Genomic DNA, 26,318 nt, shown 5'->3' on the forward strand with positions numbered 1-26,318 from the left:
TTAGACGCCGATTCACCTTGGATACATACAGGCGTGAGGTTCTCACCTTGCGTGCCAACGATCTCCATGTGAAGGTGGGCGAGGCCGCTGGCTGTTGACAGAGACAGTTTGATCATGCCCTCCACTGTGACCGTGTAGCGGTTCAGGTAGTCGAACAGCGATCCGTGCTCATGGTAGTCCGACACCAGCCACAGCTGAGTCCACGTTCCATTATCTACACGCCGGGCACAGAAACATGGATCGTTATCACACTCCTCTCAGTACTGACACAGTGGCTGAAGTTTCAGCCAGCAGCTGATTGAAGTGTGTGATACGCACCACACCCTAACCTTTGTGTCTCCGACTCAGGGATGAGGTGCAGGGTGGAAAGAAAATGATTCAAATCTGGGTTTACATCCATCAGACCTTCAGCTTTCTACATGCCAACATCTGCGTTCACTCTCAAGTTAGAGCTCACTGTAGAGTGGGCAGCTGTGGGCAGCTGTGGGCTGCACCGGCTGATGAGTGATAACGCTGGGGATCAGCATTGCTGACAACTAAAGACCAGTGCTACCTTTCCCCACTGATGGGGAACCAGTGTTACCATTATTATGAAATTCATAATCAATATTAAAGGTTCTTGCACACCAGTGAAAGCTGCCCGTCTGCGTTCACTGGAATGAACGTGTGCAGAGAACGTTACACTAACTTCATCAAACCTGAAGACGTGCTCGTTAACGTCCTTAACTTCCACGACAGAGACGTGCAGGCACGTAGCAAGTTACTGAAACTGTGGGTCTGAGGGACAAATGAATAAACAATGAAAACAACGATGATAAAGGAAAGAAATCAACAGCAAGAAGATTCTAATTCAGCTGAATTATTTCAATTACAGTGTAAAATTAATTCACCAAGAAAAAGAACATCAGTGATTATTAACGTCTGGCTCAGCGTGTCCTTCCTGTAACCGCTCACCCCAGATGGCCCCGCCCCTCCCTGAGCCTGGAGGTTTCTTCCTGTTAAAGGCGAGTTTTTCCTCCCCACTGTCACCAAAGTGCTGCTCATAGCTGTGCTGTTTTCTCTGTATAGTTGTCGGGTCTTTACCTTACAATATAAAGACGTGACCAATTCAAACTAGCCTGACATTTAAGCTACGTTCACTCTGCAGGTCTTAATGCTCAAATGCGATTTTTTTGTCTGCTTGTTCACACTACAAATAAAATGTGACAGCAAACGCCAGACCAACAGTATGTTTGACTGATGGCCTTAATGTAAAGACTTCGGACTTTACGTTTCCCAATTTTGCTTATGGCCTAATAATGATCCTTATTGCTGTTTCAGAGGAGCGCTGCTTCAAAGCATAGCTGCAGATTTGTTCATAATGTCTTCCCAACAGTTTCACTGACATCTACACCGGATGTCCAGGAAGCGTTCACGATGTCTTCTCCGGCGCTGATAATTGGCGTCCGTCTTGTGTCAGTGACGTAAAAGACGGATTTAATGCGACATCATCAAACAGCAGTCGCTTTCTGAAACATCGGATATGTATCGGATTCAGGACCACATACGACAGTGACCCAGGTCAGATTTGTGCCGTTCACACTGTCATAGCATGATGGGATATGGGTCGCACAGGGTCAAAACAGTCGGATTGGATGTGCTTTCGCCTGCAGTGTGAACGTAGCCTTAAACTCTGTTATTGCACTGCCTGCCCGCTCAGCAGGGTGACGACCATAAGCCTTCCACAGCTGAGGGGTAACGGGTGCACTTCCTGACAAATGCCTCTTGCTCTGATATTCAATAATAATAACAATGTAGACTCTATTAGACTTGTAGGAAATGAATCTTCTGCATTTAAGCCACTCAGGGAGGCAGTGGGCAGCCACCAATCCAGCACCCGGGAGCAGCGTGCAGGCACGGTGCCTTGCTCAGGGGCACCAAAAGTACAAACACCAATTTTGGACCTGATTGTACTGTATATGCATACCACCTGCTTAAGGGATCACTTTGGTGTGTTTGATGTGGGATTTTATACACTTTCTAATATGTTTGTCTGGCTGTTACCTGGGCCAGGTCGAGCTGCTTAACTAAAGGTAAATGGACACATGAATGAATACATTTATGTGTGTGACAGACAGTGTGGTAAACTCTGCGTCCTCCTGACTGTGAACTATGACCCCGTGCTGTGTACCATTCACTCGCTGCCTGCTGGTTTCTCACCTTTGTTGTCAGCAGCAATGAAGCCCAGGATATTCTCATGTCTCAGCATCACAGTCTGGTAGATCTCAGCCTCACGGAACCAGGAGCGCTCCTCTCGGGAAGAGAAAATCTTGACAGCCACCTCCTCGCCGCGCCATTTGCCGCGCCACACCTCACCAAAACGCCCCTTCCCAATGCTTTCCTGGAGGATGATAGTTCTGGCAATTGTTCTTTGGACCAGCAGTGGGAGACCTGAAAGGAAGTGGACGGATATATGAGTGATGGTCCTGCCACGCACATCCAGAACTGAAGTCTGCGTCCCCATCTGGACATCCACCTCATGACTGTTGTCAGTAATCAGTGTTAGCATAGAGTTTGATCTGGTCAAATCCAGGTGACTTGATTATGTGATTATGTTTTTGCTTTGCCCCTGATGACTCATAAACTTAAGAGCCTTAAATGAAGAGAGACTTCCTGATCCACAAATCCTCCTGCCGTGCTGGGACCACGCCCACCTCAACACCCCTGAGAACTTTAACGTTCCACTTGTTTTTCCTTTAATTTAACTTTATTCATTCATTTATCGTGGCTCAAGAGTTGGGAGTTTGTCTTGTAATCGGAAGGTTGCCGGTTCGAGCCCCAGCTCCGACCGTCTCGGTCGTTGTGTCCTTGGGCAAGACACTTCACCTACTGCCTACTGGTGGTGGTCAGAGGGCCCGGTGGCGCCAGTGTCCGGCAGCCTCGCCTCTGTCAGCTGTGGCTACAATGTAGCTTCATCACCAGTGTGTGAATGTGTGGATGACTGCATGTGTAAGGCGCTTTGGGGTCCTTAGGGACGAGTGAAGCGCTATACAAATACAGGCCATTTACCATTTATCGACTTGACTTCCAGCGCTGTCGGCTGCCCTTATAATAATACATTATATACACACACACACACACACACACACACACACACACACACACACACACACACACACACACACACACTTCATTGTGTCGTATATGAATAAATAAAAACAACTGAAACAGGATTTTTGATCCTTCCTCAGCCGCTTTTATAATAATAATAATAATAATAATAATAATAATAATAATAATAAATTTTATTTATGAGCGCCTTTCAAGTCACCCAAGGACACTTTACAATAGGATAAAACACTTAGTAAAACAATGGCAGAATAAGAACAATAAAATAAAAGCACAAGATAAAATGAACAAACAGTGGATTCACAGTGAATATGCAGATTGAACAGATGAGTTTTGAGTTGGGATTTAAACTGGGGGAGAGAACCAATATTTCTTATTTCACAGACTTTCTCAAAACCATCAACTAAACAAACAGCCTGCTGTAGTTGATGGTTTCATCTGAATCAGCCGTCTAACTCCTGTGAATCACAACAGATGGAGGGTCCAGTGCACCCCGTCTGGGACCTACCCTGGACCCAGGCTCCACGGCAAGTCTTTACCCGTGCAAACCGATGTTGGACCACAGAGGTGCTCATAGCGGCACATGGCACCAGGACGCACTAGGTCACAGGTCAATAACAGATTTAGAAATTGTGTCATCAGATCTGTGGTTGGACACGTGTACCCAAACGTGCAGCGGGAGAGCCAACATCTCAGTCCATGATATCTTTATCTGCTTTAATCGCATTCTGAGGGAGGCTGAGGACGTTGAGTGGACCATGCTCCTCACCTCTGAGGCTGCTGCAAGGAGTTGCAGCTGCAACAAGGTGCAAGGTGAAGGGAGCCGTCTTACTGGGCTTGGTTAGCCTGTTGGGCCAGCCTTGGAGTGGTTTAGGTGGTATTCTGCACACACCATTTACAGTGGTGGTGGGATGCTGCTGACCTTAACACAATGAAAGGAACACTGAGGATCTGCCTTCTGTAATGGAAGCAGAGGCTGGGGAGCAGGGCCCCTGGGGTGGATGAGATTGGCCCTGGAGGTTAGGGATGTCCTGGCTGACACAGCTCTGCAATGCTGCGTGGCGATCTGGAGCAGAGCCCCCCAGGATGGGTTTGTGATCGCAGTCCTCAGCCTGCCTGGGAAAGTCTGTGGCACTCGAGGGTTCTAGGGTTCTGTTGGTAGAACACTGGACCAGCTCGTCATCCTCTCAGTGACATCAGAGGGTGAGTTTGCCGACCAGTCTGTGGGTGTTTTGTGGATGGATGGGTGGGATGTACTAGCTGTGCATGCTCTCTGATCACAGACAGGAAGCAGTGAAGAAGAGGTATGCACAAACAGTCCTGTGACAGAATGCTGCTCTAATCCAACTGTATGGACTTTTAATGGCAGCAGAGTTAAAGACTGAAAGTCATCAAACTACGATCCAAGAACAACTCTAAAAGTGTGAAAATCGTCTCACTGCTTTGGAAAACTGCTCACGAGACACAGGAAAAAAGTGCAGACTCACACAGAACATGCTCGGCAGCATGTTGGAGGTGCCGTCATCACTCATGGCTACCATGCAGGACAGCGTTGAACACACATTTTATAGGACGGGATCAGTGCATACAAAAACGTATCCAGTCGACCAGATCTCGTATCATTTAAAGCTGTTTTCTTCCTGTTTGAAACAGCGCGATGGCGCCGTGGTCACGGCCGTCACCTAACAGCTGTCTGGAGCCAGTCTGTGGGCGTGCACACCCACTGTGACACACTGCCTACCTGTAAGTCATCATTCTGGCCCTACGACAGCTGGACGAAGCGGGATTCATGCGTGCGTTTGCACGGGAATTTAGTTTTGGTGATTCCACCTATTACACCTTTATTGTGTGCATGAATGCAAAGCCTGTCAGGAATGATGCAGCGTGTGGATGTGTTGAAGCCAGAACAGGAACTTTCCCAGGGGACACATAAGGAACTGGGACTGCTGTGAAGGTTCCAGCATCGAGCTCCAGTCTGATAGTTTGAGGTTATGAATAAATAAGGAACATTTGAAACATTTTAGGACTAATCAACATTTCCCAAAGCAGTTGTGAACGAAGTGTGATGTTTTTCACCTCCTGATGCACAATGAAATAATTACAGTCACCTTTTGCATTCACTTCAAATGTCTGACATGCTTCCCTTTCCTGCAGCTGATCCGAGCACGCACGCACTTCCAACCTCCAACTCTTTCACTGCACCACGTGCAAAGACGAGTAACCGGGTCGTGCTGCACACATCACCAGCACCCTGACCGTGGTAAAAGCTTTAAAGGAAAGAAACCATGTCCACTTTGGCCCGACGGCCCTCATTTACTAACATCACTTCTTTCCTGTGCAAAAAACAAACACTTGCTGTCAGATTTATGAAACATGCTCATCAACCTATTTTGGTCAAAAACTGTGCATATGTTAGCAAGTAGAGCAGGGCGATATGGCCAAAAATATTTATCACGATATATATTTGAAAATTTGCGATAACGATATAACCGACGATATAATTGATGCGAGACAAAATACAACTCCACAACATTACTAGTGCAAAAAGACAACCTTCCATTTATTTTCACTTAAACAAGAAGCTGGTTTTTATGTACATTAAAGCTTTATAAAAATGTAACAGTGCAAATGCAAATTCCTTGCTGAAAGTTTAACCCAAAGGCATTTCCAGTAGAAATGGGCTGACATATCCTGAGCATAACCATGTATAATATCCACTGAAGTTAAAAAGAGGTGCTTTGCAACATTAAACTGCAGTGTGCAGTACGCATTTTTCGGACCATAAGGTTCACGGGATTATAAGGCACATTAAGCGAAACAAAGCAGTCAGATAAATCAAACTTTATTAAACTCATTCTTCTTGCTTCCTCCACTTCTGTACCATTGATTCATTAATGTTGAATTCTCTGGCAGCTGCTCTATTCCCATGTTGCTGCAGTATATTAATGACTAACCTCGTATTGTGGATGGATTATCTCAGTTGTTCTCCTGACTGAAGTTTGGTCCGTTTACAGTATCCTGCCATGCGATTGCATTTGTCTCTAACCATGAAGAACCTTCACGTTAACTTTTATAAGTGGAAAAGTGTTAGTGTTCGTCCTCCAGCTTCACTGTTTATGTTATGCTAACATAGCTGTGTCGCTAGCGATCACGTAGCACATCATTTTAAACCAGCTAGCCCAACTTCAGTAACCCTACAAACGTCACTGCTGTTTAGTTTCCTGTCTTCATTTATGTTGGAAGTGATAGCAGAGCTGTACGTTTGATTTTTTTCAGAAATCTCTCAGTCAGAACATGCTATATCATGCTTAGGTAACTAGCGAAACTAGCGAGCTAACTTCCGCTAGCTTGCTGCTAACTTCTAACTCCGTTAAATGTAATAACTTTTTTTTCATGGACGCCTGGAAGTTAAACTTCATAGTTACACCTGGATAAGCAGCAATGCTGATCGTTTTATTAAAGATGAAATCATTTAGACAGTTTTCAACTCTCAGTGATGCTGCAGTGTTGTTTGACCTGAAGTCAAATATACAGAGTTAGGGACCCAGATTACTCCCAGATTTAAGAGCATCTTAGTCCGACAAATACGACAATAACAACGGCCGCTTGCATGTTCTGCAAAAAAATGTGCTTTGTCGTGTATCTGACGGACAAACACCAAACCAGTTCCACATCACGGAAGTTGCACCATTTTTACAAACCAATTCTGGTTCATCTGTTTCACTCAACAATCGGCCATGTGCGTATGAAAACAAAGGCACTGCGCATGCGCGTTTTACTCATATTCTATCGCGATATTTCATTTTCCTATCGTTGCCTAACATTATACCGGTATTACCGTGAACGGTATAATATGGCCCAGCCCTATTAGCAAGTCTGACTTTTTGAATTGGAGCAGGTAAACAAAGACAGGGCCACGTTCAGCACTGTGAAGCATCTCCTCTGCTGTCATCAAAAAGCCTGGAAGCATCTCTGAGCAGATGTTGTCCTGCCCCTGTTACATGTACGCTTCTAGCTGCTCAGTCCGAGACCTCTGTCACAGTTCTGTTTCAGTCAAGTGTCTGTTTGGCCCCTGGACTCTTCTATGAATCCATGCTGCTGTTTTACCTTTATATACCTTTGAAATGTCTAAATCCTCCTTCAGCTGATCACTGCACAAATCAGACCCTGAGATGTAGCGTTTTACCTGATCCAGAGCCTGAAGTGGTCATGTCATAGATTAGGTCCTTCAGTGTTGTTCCCACAGTGATGAAAGGGTGGTCCATGGAGGGGTCTTCCTCATTAGGCACCCGATGGTGGTGGTGGGCCCCGGCTCCCCCGGCGCCCAGGCCTCTGTGGCTGTGGCAAACGTAGAACGCCAAAACCAGCAGCAAGCAGAGCACACATACAGGGCCAGCAATGACAGCAGCGAGGGCCACCGGCCCCAGAGGAGAAGGGGTCGCTGTGGGGCCTGCAAGACACAAAGAGTGTTGGTCAGAATACCTGCTGACCCAAAGCCTGGACCTGCGCTGGCCTGACTGCAGCCTGGAAGCATAAAGGTTAATGTGACGACGAGCCTCAAGTCCTCGTTCTGTGGATCTCAGAGTGCACGACACAGGTTTACGTGGATTCAGGACCTCAGTCATGCAGTGCGGTAGAAACACATCCCCACTGGATCGGGCTTTTTGAACCTGGTGTGCAGCTACGTGTAGCTTAGGTTTGTGTACTCAATCAGCTGGTTACACCTTCTCTTCACCAGCAGCGCCCATACTGACGTCATCATGATGGTAAAAACCATCACAACCGTGCACTTCACAGCAGCTTCACCAGCAGATGTGACCCCGCGAACGCATCATTAATCCCCCCCATCTATCTAACGATCTACCTGGTGCACTGCGCCGAGCGTGTTCGTCTGCTACCAGACAACAGCGGCGTTTTAGACCAGCGAGGGAATGAGAGTCGCTGCTGTTTGGATTTAGCGAGGAGGACGAACGAAATGTCATCATTAGAAAAACAGGAATTCTCACCTCTAACACAAAAGTACAAAAGTAGAAGTACTATGAAATACTATGTTCAGCCTCAGTTTGTTCAAGCTTAGCTGGGTAATGCACCTGAAACCCATCCGAGTCCACCTCGCACTACATCACTACAACACTTATTTTTGGGAAAGTCCAGACTTGAGCCAATGAAAGGCCAGTCGTGCTCTAAAGTCCTCCAATGAGGCTGATGTAAAACGATTCTGAAAAGACGAGTGGGCCTCACTCCCAGTTATCACAAACACACGAGTGCAGTTCTTGAAGCAGTTCTTTGGTTTAGGGCATAATTACTTTTTCACGTGATAGTTTTGCGTAGCTCGTTTCCACCTTAATAAATCAGCGTTTAATGAAAACTGCATTTTATATTTACTTGGGTTGTGTTTTTTTATTTATTTAAAAAAACATGCAAACAGTTTTTCTAAACTGCATGTCAGTGCAGTCACCCTCAGCTCCCTCTGCACCACAGCAGACCAGTACAGCACCAGTCCACTAAGTGCCCACTGCACTCATGAAAAAGACCCTCCTACTCTAACGCTCTCGCTCCACTTTGTTTTAACGACTGAGAAGCTTTTCCACCTGCAGTAGCGTAGTAGCTGTACTTTATAATTAAAGGAAGGCATGAAGAGGCAATATGGCTGGTGTCCTCTTACCAGTGGGGGTCACTGGCTCTTTGTTGCAGTAGTCTGTGGTACAGCACAGTGGGTAAATGCCACTGTCATCTTTGGTAGATGGGGCACAGATGAAGGGTCGGTCTCGTGGGATCAAGTCACGATTGTGCACACACTGGCGCTGCTCAATGGTCATCCGGCTGCCTGACTTTTGGATGGCTACAAAGCAGATACCGTCTGTCGTGCAGCTGGAGTTGGTGCTGCAGCGGTCACAGTAACACTGAAGGCCTGGAAGAGGAAAAAGGGGGGAGGATTAATTCACTTCAACTTTATTTATACAGCACAAAATCACAACAGCAGTCGCCTCAAGCTGCTTTATATTGTACAGTAGAGCCTACAATAAACCATACAGAGAACAATCATATGACCCCCTATGAGCACTTTGGCGACAGTGGGAAGGAAAAACTCCCTTTAAACAGGAAGAAACGTGCGGCAGAACCAGGCTCACATCTATGGGCAGTTAACCTAAGCCCCCTATCTGCATGTGTTTGGACCACGAGACCAGAGAACGCACGCAGACGGAGAGAGAACACGCCACATATGGATCATTTATTCATCAAAGACACAAACGCACCACAATAGCCCGATAGTGTCATCACATGATATTATACAGGAGCTGCCAACTCAGCTCTCGAGTGGGCAGTCACAATGAAGCAGTTCATTTCCATCTGTAGCTTCAGGCTGCGCTTCATCGTTTGGCCACCAGATGTCACCAAAGACAACTGTGTCGATAAGCTGTGAGTAATGAAGCTTTTTGAGCTTCAGAAAGCTTCACTGGGCCGTGACTAAGAAGCAGTCATTAAATGAGTATCTCATTCAGCTCTTTTACACTCAGCTTTATGTTGCACTACTCATCAGAGCTAACCAATATTAATATCAGTGCTGGAACATATGCACGGCTGAGGATGGTCATTTGCTGGTATTATGGCCCAAGTGGGTCTCAGTAGGCTGACAAATGCTGATAGCACAACACCTGCAACGAGTAACTCGTGATACATGATCAGGAAAACCTGAAGCAGCAATGCCATCAATGGTGACGAATGCTGACACTGCATAATTCACTCTGAAACTCCCATATTGGCCAATTTGTGATGGAGAACTTCCTCCACGTCTACAGAAGTGACGATATGTCAGTGTGGGCACTTCTACAGAAACCAACATTTCTAAGGAATGGGAGTTATGGGAACCAGCAGTGATCTGACGCAGAGACCTAAACTCTTCTGGGATGTGACGAACACACACACACGCGCGCACGCGCACACACGCACACGCACACACACACGCGCGCGCACACACACACACACACACACACACACACACGCGCGCGCGCACACACACACACACACACACACACACACACACACACACACACACACACAGTGAGCTGGTGTTTAAATGGTGTTTAAAACCAAAACAACAACAAAACAAATGTTTGGGTGCATCTGGGACTGTTGTCCTAGTGGGAAGAATCAGGAAGGAAGGAGGGAATATTTGGAAAGAAAACACCAAGCAGAGCTGTGTGAGACGCATTGATCGCTCCTGGTGAAGAAGGCAGCTGTCACTGACTGTACAATAATCATTTGTAGTTTCTGTGAAGTCGTTTGTGTCTGTGTGCGACGTACCACACTACGTAAACATGTAAAATGAAACCAGCATTCCTGTCTGCGGCTCAGGAGCCAGGTGAAGGTGAAGCCTGAGTTGGTCCTGATGTGTTTAGTGTGGAAATGTTTGATGGACAGCGCTTCATTCTAGGAGCAGGTGCTTAACTGAGCGAGGCGTGCTGTGTAAGATCGTGTAGAAAAACCTGTTCATGAGTGGCTGTCAGTGTTATGGCACGTGTCTGTGGTGTGTGTGTGGAAAAGACTTCTGTCTGTGGGAGCTGCTGGTGAAGATGCTGCTCGACTCCTCTGATCAGCTTAAATGACTTGCCTCAGTGGGTCCACAGGGAACTACAATGGACCAAGGAATCCACACCTTGCTTGCCATGATAATCTCCCACACTCGTTTCCCCCTGAAAGCAGCCACTGATTAAAACCTGCTGTTTGGACCGTACAGATTTGTTATTCTGCCATGTTGCTAGGCTACGGAGTGCTCTGTGAGTGTGTCGACAAGGAAAGTTCGAACGTTTATGTCGTGAGTGATTACTGAGGTATTTTTAGTCACTGGTCTCATTCATTCATTGATGGTGTAGTTGTTCCACACACCACTGCTTTTGTTTTATTTGTGGTGACTTTAAACCTGCTACAGAGATTTCTTTATGTCCTCTCATGTAAATCCTCACAATTCCAGACTATGACTGTTTCTTTTATTGCCTCACTGCATCTCAAACAAAGCTGTGATTTTTGACCTGATATGAACCCGCTCATACAAACAGACCAATAGGAATGTGGCCTCCCAACAACACAAACAACACAAAGCACAGAGGTTCACTTTAATCTGCGTCTGCAAGCCACGCTTTCTGTTTCCACTCTGGTTTTTAAGCAGAAGTCTCCGAGTATGTGGCGCAGCAACATTTCCGTTGTTTTGTCTAGACGTGTGAGACACACCTGAGTAACAGAGTGTGTGTCTGCAGGGACAGACGAGCTGTGTGAGTCACTCTGCTGTCAGCTGGCTTTTATTTACAGCCACATCTCTGCTCTCGTCTGTGTGTGTGTGTGTGTGTGTGTGGTAAATCCAACTACACTGAAGTTAAAGTCTTTAAAAACAGCAGTAATAAGCACAAAGTATCAGCGCCAGCACCTCCATGAAAATAATAAGTGTGTGCATGTCCAGCTGTTTGCGTTTTCCACAGAAACCATCTCACTTTGGATTCTTGGGAACATTTGTCACCAAAGCCCGTTTACAGTTTTCCATGTTCTCCTTCTTTCCCAAACCCCGCTGGGAGGTCCTTTCAGCAGGGACATTACCATCCATCTGATTTCTTCAGCTAATAGCTGTGCACAGCTGCACCAAATATTAAAGTGAATACATTAATATAGCATAACAGACGGTTCAAGTGGTAACCTGAGGAAAACCTGAAACAACCTGCAGTAGGGCTGTTCGATATAACCATATATATCAGCTGACGATGTAAAAACATCTACCGTTTCATTTTACACTGTCGTTTGTTTCGTGGTGTCGCAAAATAAACTGTTTACGGCAATATTTTTCATGGTTCTGATGTCACTGTAGTGGCTGTGTTAATGTCTTAAAGTTCTCTCTTTCTCTTATATTTAATACAACCACACTACAGACGGACAAGCGCCTGTTTTTATGCGTTGTCGTTAGCAACAACGACGGTAACACCATCGCGTGTCCGCTCGTTTATGTTCCACGTAAACCTTTCACAATAAAGCTCAAGATCCTGTTGAGACCTTTCAAAATAAACTGAATCACATGAAAAAGTATGCAGAGTATTGACGGATGAGAATTAAAAAAGAGCCGCCAGGTGCTAAAAAATAAACCTCAGACTCAAACGTTAGACGCTTTTCCTCGCAGCACGCTGTGTAATAAATACCCGTTACAACTTGTGTCTAAAAATGTATCGTTTCATGCATCGGTCGCTGTCGTTGCTTCGAGGCTCAAGCTTTACTGTGAAAAACTGTTACAGGATAAACAGTTTCGTGGCTCAAAAAAACAAACTATGAGAACACTTCTTCAGATCATATGTATCATATTTGACACGTACAGTGTTTTTGGGACTGTAACACCATCAGTGTGAACCTGACAAACCGAAATAAACTGCACAACACATTTAAACCAAGTAAAAGAAAACAGATAAGCAAATATGATACAAATTAAATGTCATATATGGAAATGTAAAAGTGATCTATTTACAAAAAATGAAACAAAAGAAGGTGAATGTTCTGGCAGTTATTTCCTGGTTCAGGCTGAGTTTAACTTCAGTCTGAGGTTAAAGGTGATAGAAAGAGCTCACACTGAGTGTCATGTTTGCATTTCACTGCTTTCTACTCTGGATGTCTGTTTATACTCAGCTGTAAGTAGGGCTGCTCGATTATGGCAAAAATGATAATCACGATTATTTTCACTGAAATTGAGATCTCGATTATTTGACGATATTTATTTAACCCTTTAAGACCTACCATAGAACCAAGTCCGCCAGAGCTTATATTATATTTTTTACATGCTGTAGTGCCATTTGTGGGAGCATTTCAAGTTGCTATACATCAATACAACTGTTATAGCCCATATTTTAATAATATGTATGCATTAAGTCCATAGTAACTACATAAATTGCAAAAAAGTGCAATAAACTACAAAAAAAATTGAAAATCGCTTTTGTTTTGTTTACATATATTTCTACTTGGAGAAATTTAAGAGGTTTATCCCTCAAAACTTTAAATACAATAAAGTTGCAAAAAATAGTTTACAACAACAGGAAATTTATTTTGAGTGTCTTCATAGTTTTATTTTGGAGATACACCAATTTTTATATACTGCAGGAAAAACAAAAAACAATCCTATGATGCAAATTTGCAAAGAAAACAGCAGGTGCATCATTTCACTGTGGGAAGTGTTACGAACAGCTGATCGGATCGGCAAAGCGTGTTTCTGGAATATTATGTTTTTGTTCCTGCAAGCGCTTTTTATGCAATTTTTGCAAAGCTATATGTGGAAGGAAACCGTGACCGAGGACAAGCTGATGGCATCAGATGTAAGTACAACTCCTCCGGTTTCATATGCAAAACAAATTATTGCGCTAGCTTACACGGTTCAGGTTCTACAGGGATTTAACAATAGTTACGCAAAACGGAGCGTGCTGCTCTGACCGGCTTTAAAGGGTTAACAATGACTTTAAAAAATAATATAAAATAGTGTGCAACACCACTGAAGTTTTTTTTTTAAACTCTCTTTTCAACCAACGGCAGTCACTCTCCTCTCCAAATAACTTCTGCTTAGCTTTCCGAGCTTCCCTCGGGTCCTCTTAATCAGCGGTCTCCAACCTTTTTTGCGCCACGGACCGGTTTATGCCCGACAATATTTTCACGGACCGGCCTTTAAGGTGTCGCGGATAAATGAGGGAGGGGCTAATAATCGGCTCAGTCATTTTTAATGATCGTTGAAAGCCCAGATCGTAATCGTGATTAAAATTCGATTAATTGAGCAGCCCTAGCTGTAAGTATAAAAGGCTCCACTCTGCAACCTGTTTGTTTCTTTTCAGCTGTTGACTATAAACATTAGTTTGTGCTGATATTGCACTTTTTGAAATCTGCATTTTAAATGCATTTTTAAATATTACTTTAAATACTTCGATTTAAAGTTCTGCTAAAAGTTTCAATGCAAAGATTAGCATCACTGCACTGCAGTGTGTTTTAGGCATACAGGTGTGACAGAACAGCTTTAGTGTTACAATGTTACAAAATGCAGCGAAACATTCAAACAGTTGTATCGATTATAAAATAGACTGTATCGGATTCATACCGCTGTGGGCAGATATCCAACCTTATGATATCAGCGTTGGACATAAAAAAGTGGTATGGTGCCATCTTTACTTTTAACCTCCTAAGTAAATGACAGGAAGTAGTCCAGGAGCCACAGATGACCTTTGAACTATTCCAAGCTCAGTTTTTGATCAAATATAACAAAAAGATTCTTAGCACGTGGTGGGAGGGCCGATGTAACGACCAGCCTCTTTAATGAAGCGCTCAGCTCCAAACACAAGAACCTCAAGTTTGCTGGGACTCAGGATGAGGAGATGCAGTGCAGAGCAATGACAGGAAATCTCTTTACAACTGTTCAGTACATCACTCAGTGTAACATGTGCAAAGACACATGTGAGGGACTGCACATACGATAAGGGCATGTACAGGTAAGTATGATTGAAAAGATCTGAAACCTATTGGGTAATCTGTCCTCACATGGACTCCCAGTCTGGAAGCAGTGGGTTGACTGGAACAGGCCCAGTGGCTGACAGAGTAACAGTCTAAATATTAAAGTGGTTCAATTCAATTTTATTTATACAGCGCCAAATCACAACAGTCGCCTCCTTTATATTGTAGATCGTACAATAATAGATTCAAAGGTTGAGTTGGTTGAGGAGAAGAGGGCACAGCTGGATGAAGGCTGGGCGTGATCCTTGGTGCGTGCCGGGCAGATGCTGAGTCAGGTTGACGGCGTTAGGCCTGGGGCGTGGCTGAACACAGTATTGCTTTCTACCCTGTATTACCAAAAGTATTCACTAACCCAACCAAATGACTGGATCCAGTTTTTCCCGTCACTTCCATGGCCACAGGTGTATAACATCCAGCACCTGGGCATGCAGACGCCTCTACAAACACCAGTGGATTCCAGCGTGGTGTCATGATGGGAAGGCGCCGCGTAGAGCAAGCAGGCCGGGATCCTAACTAATCCAGGAGTTTTAGCAGATGGACCTACGATATCAACGTGAAGATCCGAGGTGACCTTCTTGATTCATTGAATTCAAAAATGTTGCAGAAAACTTGACCTCTGACTGGGGCTGGGCCATATCATACCGTTCACGGTAATGCCAGTATAATGTTGGGCAATGATAAGAAAATGAAATATGGCGATAGAATATGGGTAAAACGCAGATGCGCAGTGTTTTCATACGCACATGGTGGAAAAAGCATGGCGGCGACGGAGAACGAGAAGGGCGAAAGCGGATCGCTGAACGAAACGGATGAAGCAGAACTGGTTTGTAAAAATGCTGCAGCTTCAGTGGTGTGGAACTGGTTTAGCTTTTGTTTGTCAGACACACAACAAAGCAGTTTGTGCTGATCTATAGAGGTCGCGACCTCTGAACCAAAATATGTATAATACAAGTTAATATGTACCTTGAAACTTGGAGTCACTACATCACATAACACTTGAGTCTCAACAGTAGTTGATATCAAGTTACTCATTAAGCAGATATGATATTTTGGACGTGACGTTCAGCTCTGATAGAGCCTCGTGGACTCGTCAGCAGAGGATTTCCATTACAATGCACCTATGTGTGCACTCAGGCGGGGTCTCCAGCTGTCCATGTTGGTGTCTGAGCCTTAGTCAACACCTGGTCAGCTGGGTGCAGCCTGTGATCTCTGCTAGCATGTACAAATGATCAACGTTATAATACTTTAAATCAGTACGTGTGCAGGCAGGAGGTGTCGTTTCTCTTCTTAGGTCAATCGGTCATTACGTGGAGCTCACACTCGATTGAACACACAAGCTCTTGCTTTGTTTTGATCACAGACACACCCTACATGTTGCCCTACCCCCATCTTCATTTCATTCCCCTTCCTCAGAGGTACCTCTCAGCTCCCACAGTTATTTCCAAAGGTCACGGCCCTGCCCACTGCCACATCCACCCGGTCAGCTCCTTTATGTCCAGCCCTTTGTCCACGCCAGCTGTGATCTCTGTATGACTGAATGTGTGGATGCATGCATGCTGGGAAAGGGGCCCCGGGATCTGCCCCCTTTTACAAAGCAGATGAGAAACCTGCTCTGTGGATGGCTCTATTGTTTATGTGGAACACAAAGCTGAGCACTGGGCTATTCAAACACTATAACAGATGCAGCTCTCTGTCTGTGACACTAACTGCAGATCAAGCCCCATTTTTGGAAAGCATGGTGGAAGCCGAGGCATTAGCAGATCCCTACAGCCTGTGCTCCATCACACTGGAGGCAGACACTTCCTTATGCAAACGATGCATTTTTAAACACAACCTGCAACAACCACAGCACCCAGCTATCATATCAGAGAAGGCAACATAAAGCTGAGCCAGCTTCTTGTTCCCACAGTCTGCATGATTAAACAGAGAATCAATAGGTCGTACGTCTGTCTGAGGCCCTGCGCTCATAAATATTGAGCAGCCTATGCTAAAGGTGCTGAAGGTTAGAGAGCCAGCAGCCGGTCAGCTGCTCGCCTCACACTTTTCAGAAGGAAAAGGTGGAGCCTGTGATCAACAGTCTGCTAACCACGACTTCAACAGCTACACAGGATGAGACTGTTCTTGTTGCCATGCTTGGTGGACCCTCTCATTTTTATATAGGGCTGCACAATATAGCATTTCAGCATCAACACTGCATCACATTCATGCTGCAGCTTGTGAAACGTGCACATTTCTTTTAATTCTGTGAGTCTGGCAACCATGATGAACAAGGGCTCTGTGGGATTTGCTCTTTACCATAATGCTAATTATGAACCACGTCGTGACTCAGCCCCAATACAGTAGATCTATTTGTGGGGGGTGAGGAATGGGTGCACAAATTTCAAAGAAATAACTGAGCAATATCATCAGCTGTTCACCCTGCAGACAAACTGCAGCTCCACCACCCCGGAGACAAGAAGGCAACAGAAGTCCAGACCACAAGACCTCCTGTCACCAGCTGGAACACAGGCGAGCACAGGACAAGGCTCTCTGAGGAGCCGTCTCACTGACATGAAGCACCAGCACAGGAAGCACCAGCAGGAGTCACGTGGAGGGGGGTCCCGGCTACATCTGTCGAGATGGGGCCTGTTTGCAAAAGTGCTCTGATGTTGTCTAAGCTGTCGCTTCCTTGCACGATGTGATGTGACCGCCTCCCCACACACAGCCTTCATAGCCCCGCTGACCGTCTCACAGCTTATATCATCGGGTCTGATGAGTGTTTGTCCAAACTGTTAATCCTGAATTCAAACTAATAATAAAAATATTTAAGGAGGAAGGAAAGGGAGCGTGTTGGTGCTGTTCATAGATCCTGCAGACGATCTGTTTAGTTTTTGAACATCTGTATTCCAAAGTTTGGGAGTCTTTATGTGACAGTCTGACTTTTACTTTTATTTTAGTAATGATCAGCTCACCTCTAGCCAAGCCCAGGGTTTCCCAGCATCACACTGATCTACAGGTCACATACAGAAGGATCCTCGTCAGTGTCACAGATGTCATCAAATGTAATGACTGAACAGGTGTTCTTGGTGTGTGTGTGTGTGTGTGTGTGTGTGTGTGTGTGTGTGTGTGTGTGTGTGTGGGGTAGTATCCGAGCTTCCATCAGTGTTACAGAGACGCAGCCTCACATTAGAGTAGAGCAGACCATCATTTATACACTTTCTAAATCACCAAATGATTACATGAATATTCCCGACAATGCAAACCACAGCTGCACGTAACACACAGTGCTCATAAGAAAAACTCCTGTTGCACTTAAAACATGCTTTAAATAAAAAGCTCAGTGAAACAACAATATAAGGTGCTTCAGTCAGCTGCAGGCTTGGAGAGTAAAGGCTCAGCCTATAAACCAGCACTGTGCACCAGTCTCTGTTTGAACATCATATAATAATGTTTATGCTGTAAAACTGTTTGTAGAACAAAGGAATAAAGTTGTGTGGAAGTTAAACAGGTGATGTGAGCGAGCCCTCCCTCCAGCTGTTACAGTGTAAACAGTGATCACAGGCGCTGCTGATGGATGCTGGGAAATGTGTTTCACCTCCTTGGTCACAGCTCTGTGTCTTTACTTGTCACAGTGTGTGTAACAAACTCCTGCAAACGATGGAAACATCATCTTCACTGCTGTCATCGGGCTTTTTTGCTAAAAACAAAGACACGTTTCTACTGCAGTCACCGTGCTCGACCATGCTTCAGCTAACACACCCCACAGAGGGTCTATGATTTAAGGTAAATAATAGAGTTATTCAATGAGTCATTGGAGCACTAGCTCCCTCTCTGGTTAGGCAGAGACATTACAAGTTAAATACAAAAATCTAAACTCAACCTTAGATATCATGAAGTGGGGCACTGACAGATGATTACATCACTCTCACAGACAGTGAGTGAGTGAAAGTAGGCCCGGCTGAAGAGGCGGGGAGACCTGGAGCACTTTAATGGAGGCCACGACGGGCCGGCGTCTGAAGCCGCTGACTCACAGCTCAGACTGAAGCGTCTGCTCTGCTGCTCTGGCCCCGTCCTACATGACAACACACACTGTGTGAATCAATGAGTGTGTAGCACACAGAAGACACCACTTTACTTCCTCCCATGGTACAAAAATGAAGCCAAACTTTTCCTGTTTGTTGGAGCTGCCACGTTGTCTGCGCAGTCGTGACCTGAGGTGCAGTCACTGCGCAGCCGCTGGATACATTTATGTGGCGGTTTTCAAACGATTAGCTGATGGGTTAACTGTGACTCATGAAGGTAAATCCAACCACATCACTCTAATGACAAAGACTCACATGTGAACATGTTACAGTTCAATACCACACGTAACATCCCTCTGTGGCTCCTGTTCTTAACGTGGTGACTGGATTAGATTAGGCACAAGCTTGTTGCTAGCTAGCGATGCTACACACCTATGTTACTGTCGTGCTCTAAGAGTCGGCTCTCCTGAGTTCTTATCCCACCACAGACCGATGGCATCAGCTGCACACACACACACACAAGCCCAGAGTCAGAATTATCTGGAAATTAAACCAGCGGTGCTTTCAGATTTTAACATCAGACTGAAGATGATCTGAAACTGAAGGTTCGATCCGGTCCACTCACAGAGCCCTCTACAGCCGGCTAACATGGACACTTTCAATAAAAACAGCAGCAGCAGGTTTCATAGACGTACAATTTATTCTTTATTTAACTACAGGACCCAGAGTCCACACTGTTATGCACAGATACATCCACCCCAGAGAAAAACTCAGACACCATTCCTGCATCTGGTTCTTTTACTTCCATCAGGTGTGTTACAACAAACCTGGAAAATGTCACTAATTTTACAGGCAGTGAGTGAAGAATACATTTTCTTCTTCTGCATTAAATCCTCCATTAATGACAGCTTACTGTCCTCACACATGTGCAGGCACACAAACATGCTGCTCTTTGCACTTATTTAATGATCAGCTCTACACATGATCTGAAAAGTCCAGCCTGCTGCTCTTAGTTGAATAATAAACTGTACTGTAGTACTGTAACGGTAACGTTTTGACACAACCCATCTCAGCTGCAGGAACATCCCTCAGCTCAGAGTGATTCTTTAGTCAGGTTATACTCATTTATGTTCACAAACTAGCTAACCAACACCAACGCCAACCAACTGCTCATCTTAACTAGCTAGCTAAGGACGTTCATTATCGATCGACTTACAAACGTGCCGATAACTTACTGAAAGGGTCCTGCTGTTGGTTAGTCCAGTTTACTGCAGAACACCACGTGCTGTCAGTCCTGGTTAGGAACGGGAATCCAGAACCGGTTCTTGTAGAGAACCCAGCAGTAGTCCATAGGGCTGTGCGATAAGACCAAAATCTCATATCCCGACAGAAGACATTTATCGTCCCAACAACGATATATATTCTGTGAATCAGCTCGACTTGTGTGAAGTGTTTTCAGCTGGGCGTCGTGTACCTAGAGTTTTCTTTGTATTTACTACACGGCGTGCTGCGGGGGAAAGCCTGTTCTAAGGTTTATTTTTTAGCACCCGACGTTTTTGGGGTTTTTTTTGCTTCTGGTCCGTAAACACTCTGCATACTATTTCACATAATTCAGTTTATTCTGAAAAATCTCAACAGGATCTTAGCTTTATTGTGAAAGGTTTATGTGGAAAGCAAACAAGCGGACGGCGGAGCCACGCGTCGTTGTTGCTAACGACAACGCATAAAAGCAGACGCTTGTCCGTCCGTAGTGTGGTTATATTAACCTCCTAGGACCTGGCGTCCACATATGTGGGTTGTCTAGACCAAAATACTTAATGTTTCTGGGCCTGATATCCACTTACGAGGACGTTGAGTGGAACATGCATGCCGTGGAAGAGTTCGGTTGTTAGGAGGTTAAATATAAGACAAAGACAGAACTTTAAGAAATTCTACAGTGACCATCAAAACCATGAAAAATATTCCAGTAAACAGTTTGTTTTGCAACACCACGAAACAAACGATGGGGTAATATGAAACAATAGATGTTTTCATATCATCAGACGGTATATATCGTTATATCGAACAGTAGTCTAGCTGCTTAGAATCATTCGTCTGCCTGCCTATCCATCCCACTTGTTGGTTCTCGCACCCTCGCTACGGTCAGCTGACTTCAGTACATGTGTCGGAGGACGAGGGAAACAGCGGTGCAGTCCACAGCGTGGACATTGCACAAAAAAAGACGAGCGCGATGGTAAAGTGGAGACTGCTCCAGGCCAGAAACGAGTGCACGATGCTGTTAGCACAACTTCAGCATGGACAGCATGCTAACGCTAACCTAGCCAAGAACCGAGAGTGCTGTTAAAGCTGAGTGAACGCAGACTCCAGTCCAGCAGCCTGAACTTCAGCAAGATGAGCAGTCGGCTGCATCTTCACCTGTTTGTAGAGCACAGTCACTGTGTTGATCACTTTCCAAGTCTCTGCGTGCTCGTTTTCATCTGCTGCTGTGGGCTCGACAGAGAAAAACATCACGTGTGTGTCCTCATTAGGACAGGCACAAATGTGTTAGGGTGTGTGTAGGTTTAAATTGTTAAATGGCATTTTACAGAGTAACATCAAATGATGAGTGTGATGAGCCAACACTGATGACAACACAGAGGGAAACACCTCCAACCTCCAACATCTGCCCACAGAGCACGAAAGCCATTTGTACAAATGTGGCGTCCTTAAAGCACACAGCGAGTTGCTTCTCTCTGCTGAAGCTGTAACAAATACATGTAAGTGTGTAAGATCAATGCCTGAATGTTACAATTAGGGCTGAACGATATATCGCATTTGCGATAATATCGCGACATGATCAAGTGCAATTTTCTAACCGCAAAGGCTGCAATTATACTCTGGACATGTCCAAATTCATGGGCTGCATCCTCCTGAGGCCGCATTTGTAGACCGATTACGTCACAGCGACGCGCCGAAGGCTGTCCAAATTACTACCATATCCCAGAATTCATAGCGCGGCCCAGCCAAACTCCAGTTTCCAGCAATGGCGGCCGCTACTAAGTTTTAAAATTACTCATACTAATCTTTCTGGGTCACAAAATAAACTTTTAACATATTTTCAGGCGAGAAAGTAGTTGTGTAAACATCAAATATCTGCTCGGTTTATCAAGATATCCCATATTTGCAAAAGTGCTTCGACGTTTTCAGAGGCGTCTGCTACCCACCAGCTCGACAGCTAGCCGGGAGCTCGAGGGTTACTGATGCGGCCGAGAACGGCACAACTCCCGGCACATCATTTTCAGATCACCGCGGAGTTTCGCTGCTCGGGTTAAACGTAATATATAAGTCACTTAGACAACCTAAAAATGTTATTGTTGGGCTTTTTTCAGTGTTTTGTTTGTTCGTGAGTAAATCGGTTTGGCTGAGATTAAAGTTATTAGATTAGATAAAATAAAACTTTATTAATCCCCCGGGTGGGTTCCTCCTTGGTTTTCACACAGCTGACTAAACGTCAAACAGAAAACTTATTAAACAGAAGTATGAGACAGTCGAGAGTTTACACCAGTGTCTGGTTATATTTTAGATAGCAAGAAGCAGACGGCCGAGTTTATTAAACTCCACCGAGACAGCGGTGACGCTAATCAGAAGGCTAGTTCTGATTAGCTAATCAGAAGGCTAGTTCTGATTAGCTAATCAGAAGGCTAGTTCTGATTAGCTAATCAGAAGGCTAGTTCTGATTAGCTAAGTTCCTGGGAGTCCACATCTCCGAGGATCTCACCTGGACGACCAACTGCTCCAAGCTGGTCAAGAAGGCTCACCAGCGCCTCTTCTTCTTGAGGACTCTGAGGAAGAACCACCTGTCCTCAGACATCCTGTTGAACTTCTATCGCTGCACCATCGAGAGCATCCTGACCAACTGTATAACAGTCTGGTACGGGAACTGCTCTGCCTCGGACCGGAAGGCGTTGCAGAGGGTCGTGAAAACTGCCCAGCGCATCGCCGGAGCACCACTTCCTGCCATAAAAGACATCTACAGGAAGCGGTGTCTGAAAAGGGCTGGGAAAATCATCAAAAACCCCAGTCACCCATCACATGGACTCTTCACCCTCCTGCCCTCTGGGAGGCGCCACAGGAGCCTCCGGACTAAGACCACCAGGTACCGGAACAGCTTCTTCCCCACAGCTGTCAGACTCCTGAACTCTGCCTCCTGACATCTGACCCACGTTAACTCATGGACTGAACATACACACACCCACAATGGACAACTGTACCCTCAAACACAATAATAACATGGACTGAACCACCACTCACAACCACTAGCACTTTATATAGCCTCTGTAGAAACTATCTACACCCTCACTTATCTTAACTGCACTACTGTATAGCTCTGTGTAAATAATCATTCTGTACATACGATAATTTTTAACCCTACAACTGTTTACAACTTGCATAGTTCCCATTTCTGTATAGCTGTATATCCCAGATTCTGTAAAGTTATTTATTTCATATTCTGTATAGTTTTTCATATTTATATCCTGTTCATATCCTGTACATAGCTTGTACTCACTACAGCCTGTACATACTTATAGAATATTCACAACATACTTCATACCGTGTACATTATAACATACCATAATAGACCCATTTCTGTAATATACTCACATATCTATATTATTGCTAATATATATTGTAATATATCTATATCACTAAGCACTTCTGGATGGATGCAAACTGCATTTCGTTGCCCTGTACCTGTGCATGTGCAATGACAATAAAGTTGAATTCTATTCTATTCTATTCTATTCTAATCAGAAGGCTAGTTCTGATTAGCTAATCAGAAGGCTAGTTCTGATTAGCTAATCAGAACTAGCCTTCTGATTAGCTAATCAGAACTAGACCGTCCAATTTCACGCCTTTAAACTTTAAAGGCGTGTTTGTGTGTGTGTTTATACAATTGCTATTATGTTTGCACTTTATGTGTAATGTTACTGACTGCAGAGATCAGTAAGATGTGTGTATTTTTTATTTATTAGTTTTATTTATTTAATATTATTTTGTAATTGAATGACTGTCTAGTAGTTCACAGATGTCGAAAAACTGAGTGTGGTAAAGCCACTGATTTTGTTTATGTATATTTCTGCAATCTGCACATTGTACTGACTTTCATTTTAATGTTTACACCAGGGTTCCTTGTCAGCACTTTATGCTCGGATGTTTGTAAGCTAAAAATAAACTATTGTGTATGTTCAAATATACTGTTGTGATTGAAGAAGTTAAATAAAAATGTCAGTCATCAATTCATGCATCACCTCATGTCATAACAGAGGTCTGTCTACCAGGAAAGAACAGTTTAAAATTAATGTAATATAGTATTGGCCATACTATATGATGTATTGCTTGTCTTTGTTTAATAATACAGAAGACAAAGACCTTAAAAAAATAATCGCATATCGCATCGCAATCGCAATATCGGGGCAAAAAAAATCGCAATTAGATTATTTTCCATAATCGTTCAGCCCTAGTTACAATGTGCTATTACAACTGAAGGCACTGCGCACGTTCATGCACAGTAACAGTGACTGGGATTAAGGCTGGATGAATATATCGACCTTCGACGACAGGCTGAGCCTTTCGCCCATCGCTCTCACACCAGCGATTTATTTATCTGCCCACGAGTACGTTTGCTAATAATGTTGGTGGAAGCTAAGAGAACGAGTCAATGCAAAAAAATAATAGAGCTGTATTAACGGCACAGCGATTCAGTTACTGAAACTCAGAGCAGAACGACCGGCAGCAGCCTGCGTTCAGAAACAAAAACATTGAATTTTAATTAAAAACTACAATGATGGGAAACAAAGAGACACTGGCTTTGTTTTTCCACTCTAAACCTGTTTATCTGTCTCACACACTCCACCAAACAACAGACACAAATGTCAACACAAAGTAAGTAAAAATCTAAATGTCTCACCCAGCGAACATTAATAAATCTCAGACGTAACGTTAAGTCTTTTACCTCAAATAAACGAATAATCCAAACAGCAGCTGCATTAATACTGAAACAAGCAAAAGGTCAAATATCCCCTCCAAACAAAACGTGTAAATCAGTCTGTGCATGATTACAAGGCTCCGCCCATCAAAATGTCACCTATCATCGTTCACTGGACTGACGATTGTCCACTGGAAAGAAATGTACGTATCGCCCAACCTTAACTGGGCTGCTCGAGACCTGACTGTAGATAACGTCAGGGTCAGCTGCTCCACACAGGCTGTTTATGACGTGAACCAGCTTACAGACAGAAACAGCTGCCAACACTCAGACGGTGCTTACTATTAGTTTATCACATCATCACCATCATTTGCCTCACACAGTAAACACTGAATCACAGCATAGAAAATGATGTTCTTATATTTGCTGTGTTCCCGTGTAACTCCGCCCCTCCTCCCCGACTGATGCAAAATTCCCTCCAATCATCACACTGAACTGTACTGAAGTAAAAAGGACTTTACTAATGCACGACCTTTATCGGTTAATATTCATCCTAATCTGGAGCTGAGATATTGACCTGAACAATAAGTGGCTTTTATCCCAGCAGTGTGATGTTGAGCGTCAGGTCCTGGCATGAAATGATTACAGCACAGCATCTTCTCCTCTACACTCACACAGGATGGTAAAGAGTGTCCTCTGCTAAAGGAGGCAGCGAGGCTCCTTTCCTTAGTATCTGGAGAACTGGAAAAGCTCGCATTGTGACCACCACACAGACACGTCCAGGTCACGTCTCTTGCAAAGTGGGCACAGACTCACAGACATGCTGACGCACAAAAACACACAGATACAATAGTGTCTGAACTCTTTTGGCTCCCAGAGTCTGACGGAGTCTGTTTAGACTCCATGCAGAGCTTACTTTATTTGACTGGAGTTGAGATTATTTACTTTTGCATTTAACAGAATGTTTTCTTTAAACAAATCAAACTTTAGTAAGCAAAGGAAATACAAACTGTTGTTGACAGACGTGTGCAGTTAAACTTAAAAACACTTTTCTCTTCTTACTGCTCATTAATAATCGATCACTACAGTAACCAGCAGCTTCAGCCCTAACATCATACGCCAGACTGAAGCTTTCCCTCAGAAACACGGGCAGCAGCCTCTCCATCAGTGACCGAGGGTTATTCATCAACACGTTGTTGCCAGCGGCTGCTCGTGTGGCTACGACCACTCAAATTAGTTGTGGTTCTTTAAGCAAGGACAACGGCTGTCTGGGGTCACCCACATGCCTGGCATTCCTCCACTGCTAGTCCCGATGGTGGGAGAACACGGTGCACGGAAAAACCTCCACAACAATAACATGTTGTATAAACACCCAACAGTGACGCATGAGCAACACAACCAGATGCAAAAAACAGCAACTGACCGTCTGTGTCGATTTTTACTGTTCTAACAAAAACATCTGTTCAACCCTCCATCAAAGAGGAAGCAGAGCGTCCACTGGTGGAACAAAATCCCATTACCACTGGGTCACTAACAAACAGCCCGTCCTGGCTCTTATTGCAGGATTCATCAAACAGCATTGCGGGATTAACACAGAGGCTCTCCTCTCATTCAGCAAACACAGCACTGGGCTGCCACAGACCATTATTGTGATAGTCGACTAATCAGATCATCATCCATTGGACGTAAACCTACAGCTTATTGCACCAGCAGCATCTGCTCTTATATAA

General features: G+C 44.5%; 1 protein-coding gene across 1 annotated transcript in view; it reads right to left on the bottom strand.

The window, feature by feature from the left end:
* The window catches only part of tgfbr1b (transforming growth factor, beta receptor 1 b), a 40,996-nt gene that overhangs the window by 11,857 nt on the left and 2,821 nt on the right, over positions 1 to 26,318 (bottom strand). The window contains exons 2-5 of the mRNA XM_082545795.1: positions 8,774 to 9,019; positions 7,295 to 7,558; positions 2,200 to 2,430; positions 47 to 214 (exon numbers count right to left, since the gene is read on the bottom strand). Coding sequence (XP_082401921.1) covers positions 47 to 214; positions 2,200 to 2,430; positions 7,295 to 7,558; positions 8,774 to 9,019 — 909 coding nt within the window. The remainder of the gene's footprint in view (positions 1 to 46; positions 215 to 2,199; positions 2,431 to 7,294; positions 7,559 to 8,773; positions 9,020 to 26,318) is intronic.

Source organism: Aulonocara stuartgranti (assembly GCF_965226115.1).
Source record: "Aulonocara stuartgranti genome assembly, chromosome: 9".
In the NCBI taxonomy this organism is placed as follows: domain Eukaryota; kingdom Metazoa; phylum Chordata; class Actinopteri; order Cichliformes; family Cichlidae; genus Aulonocara; species Aulonocara stuartgranti.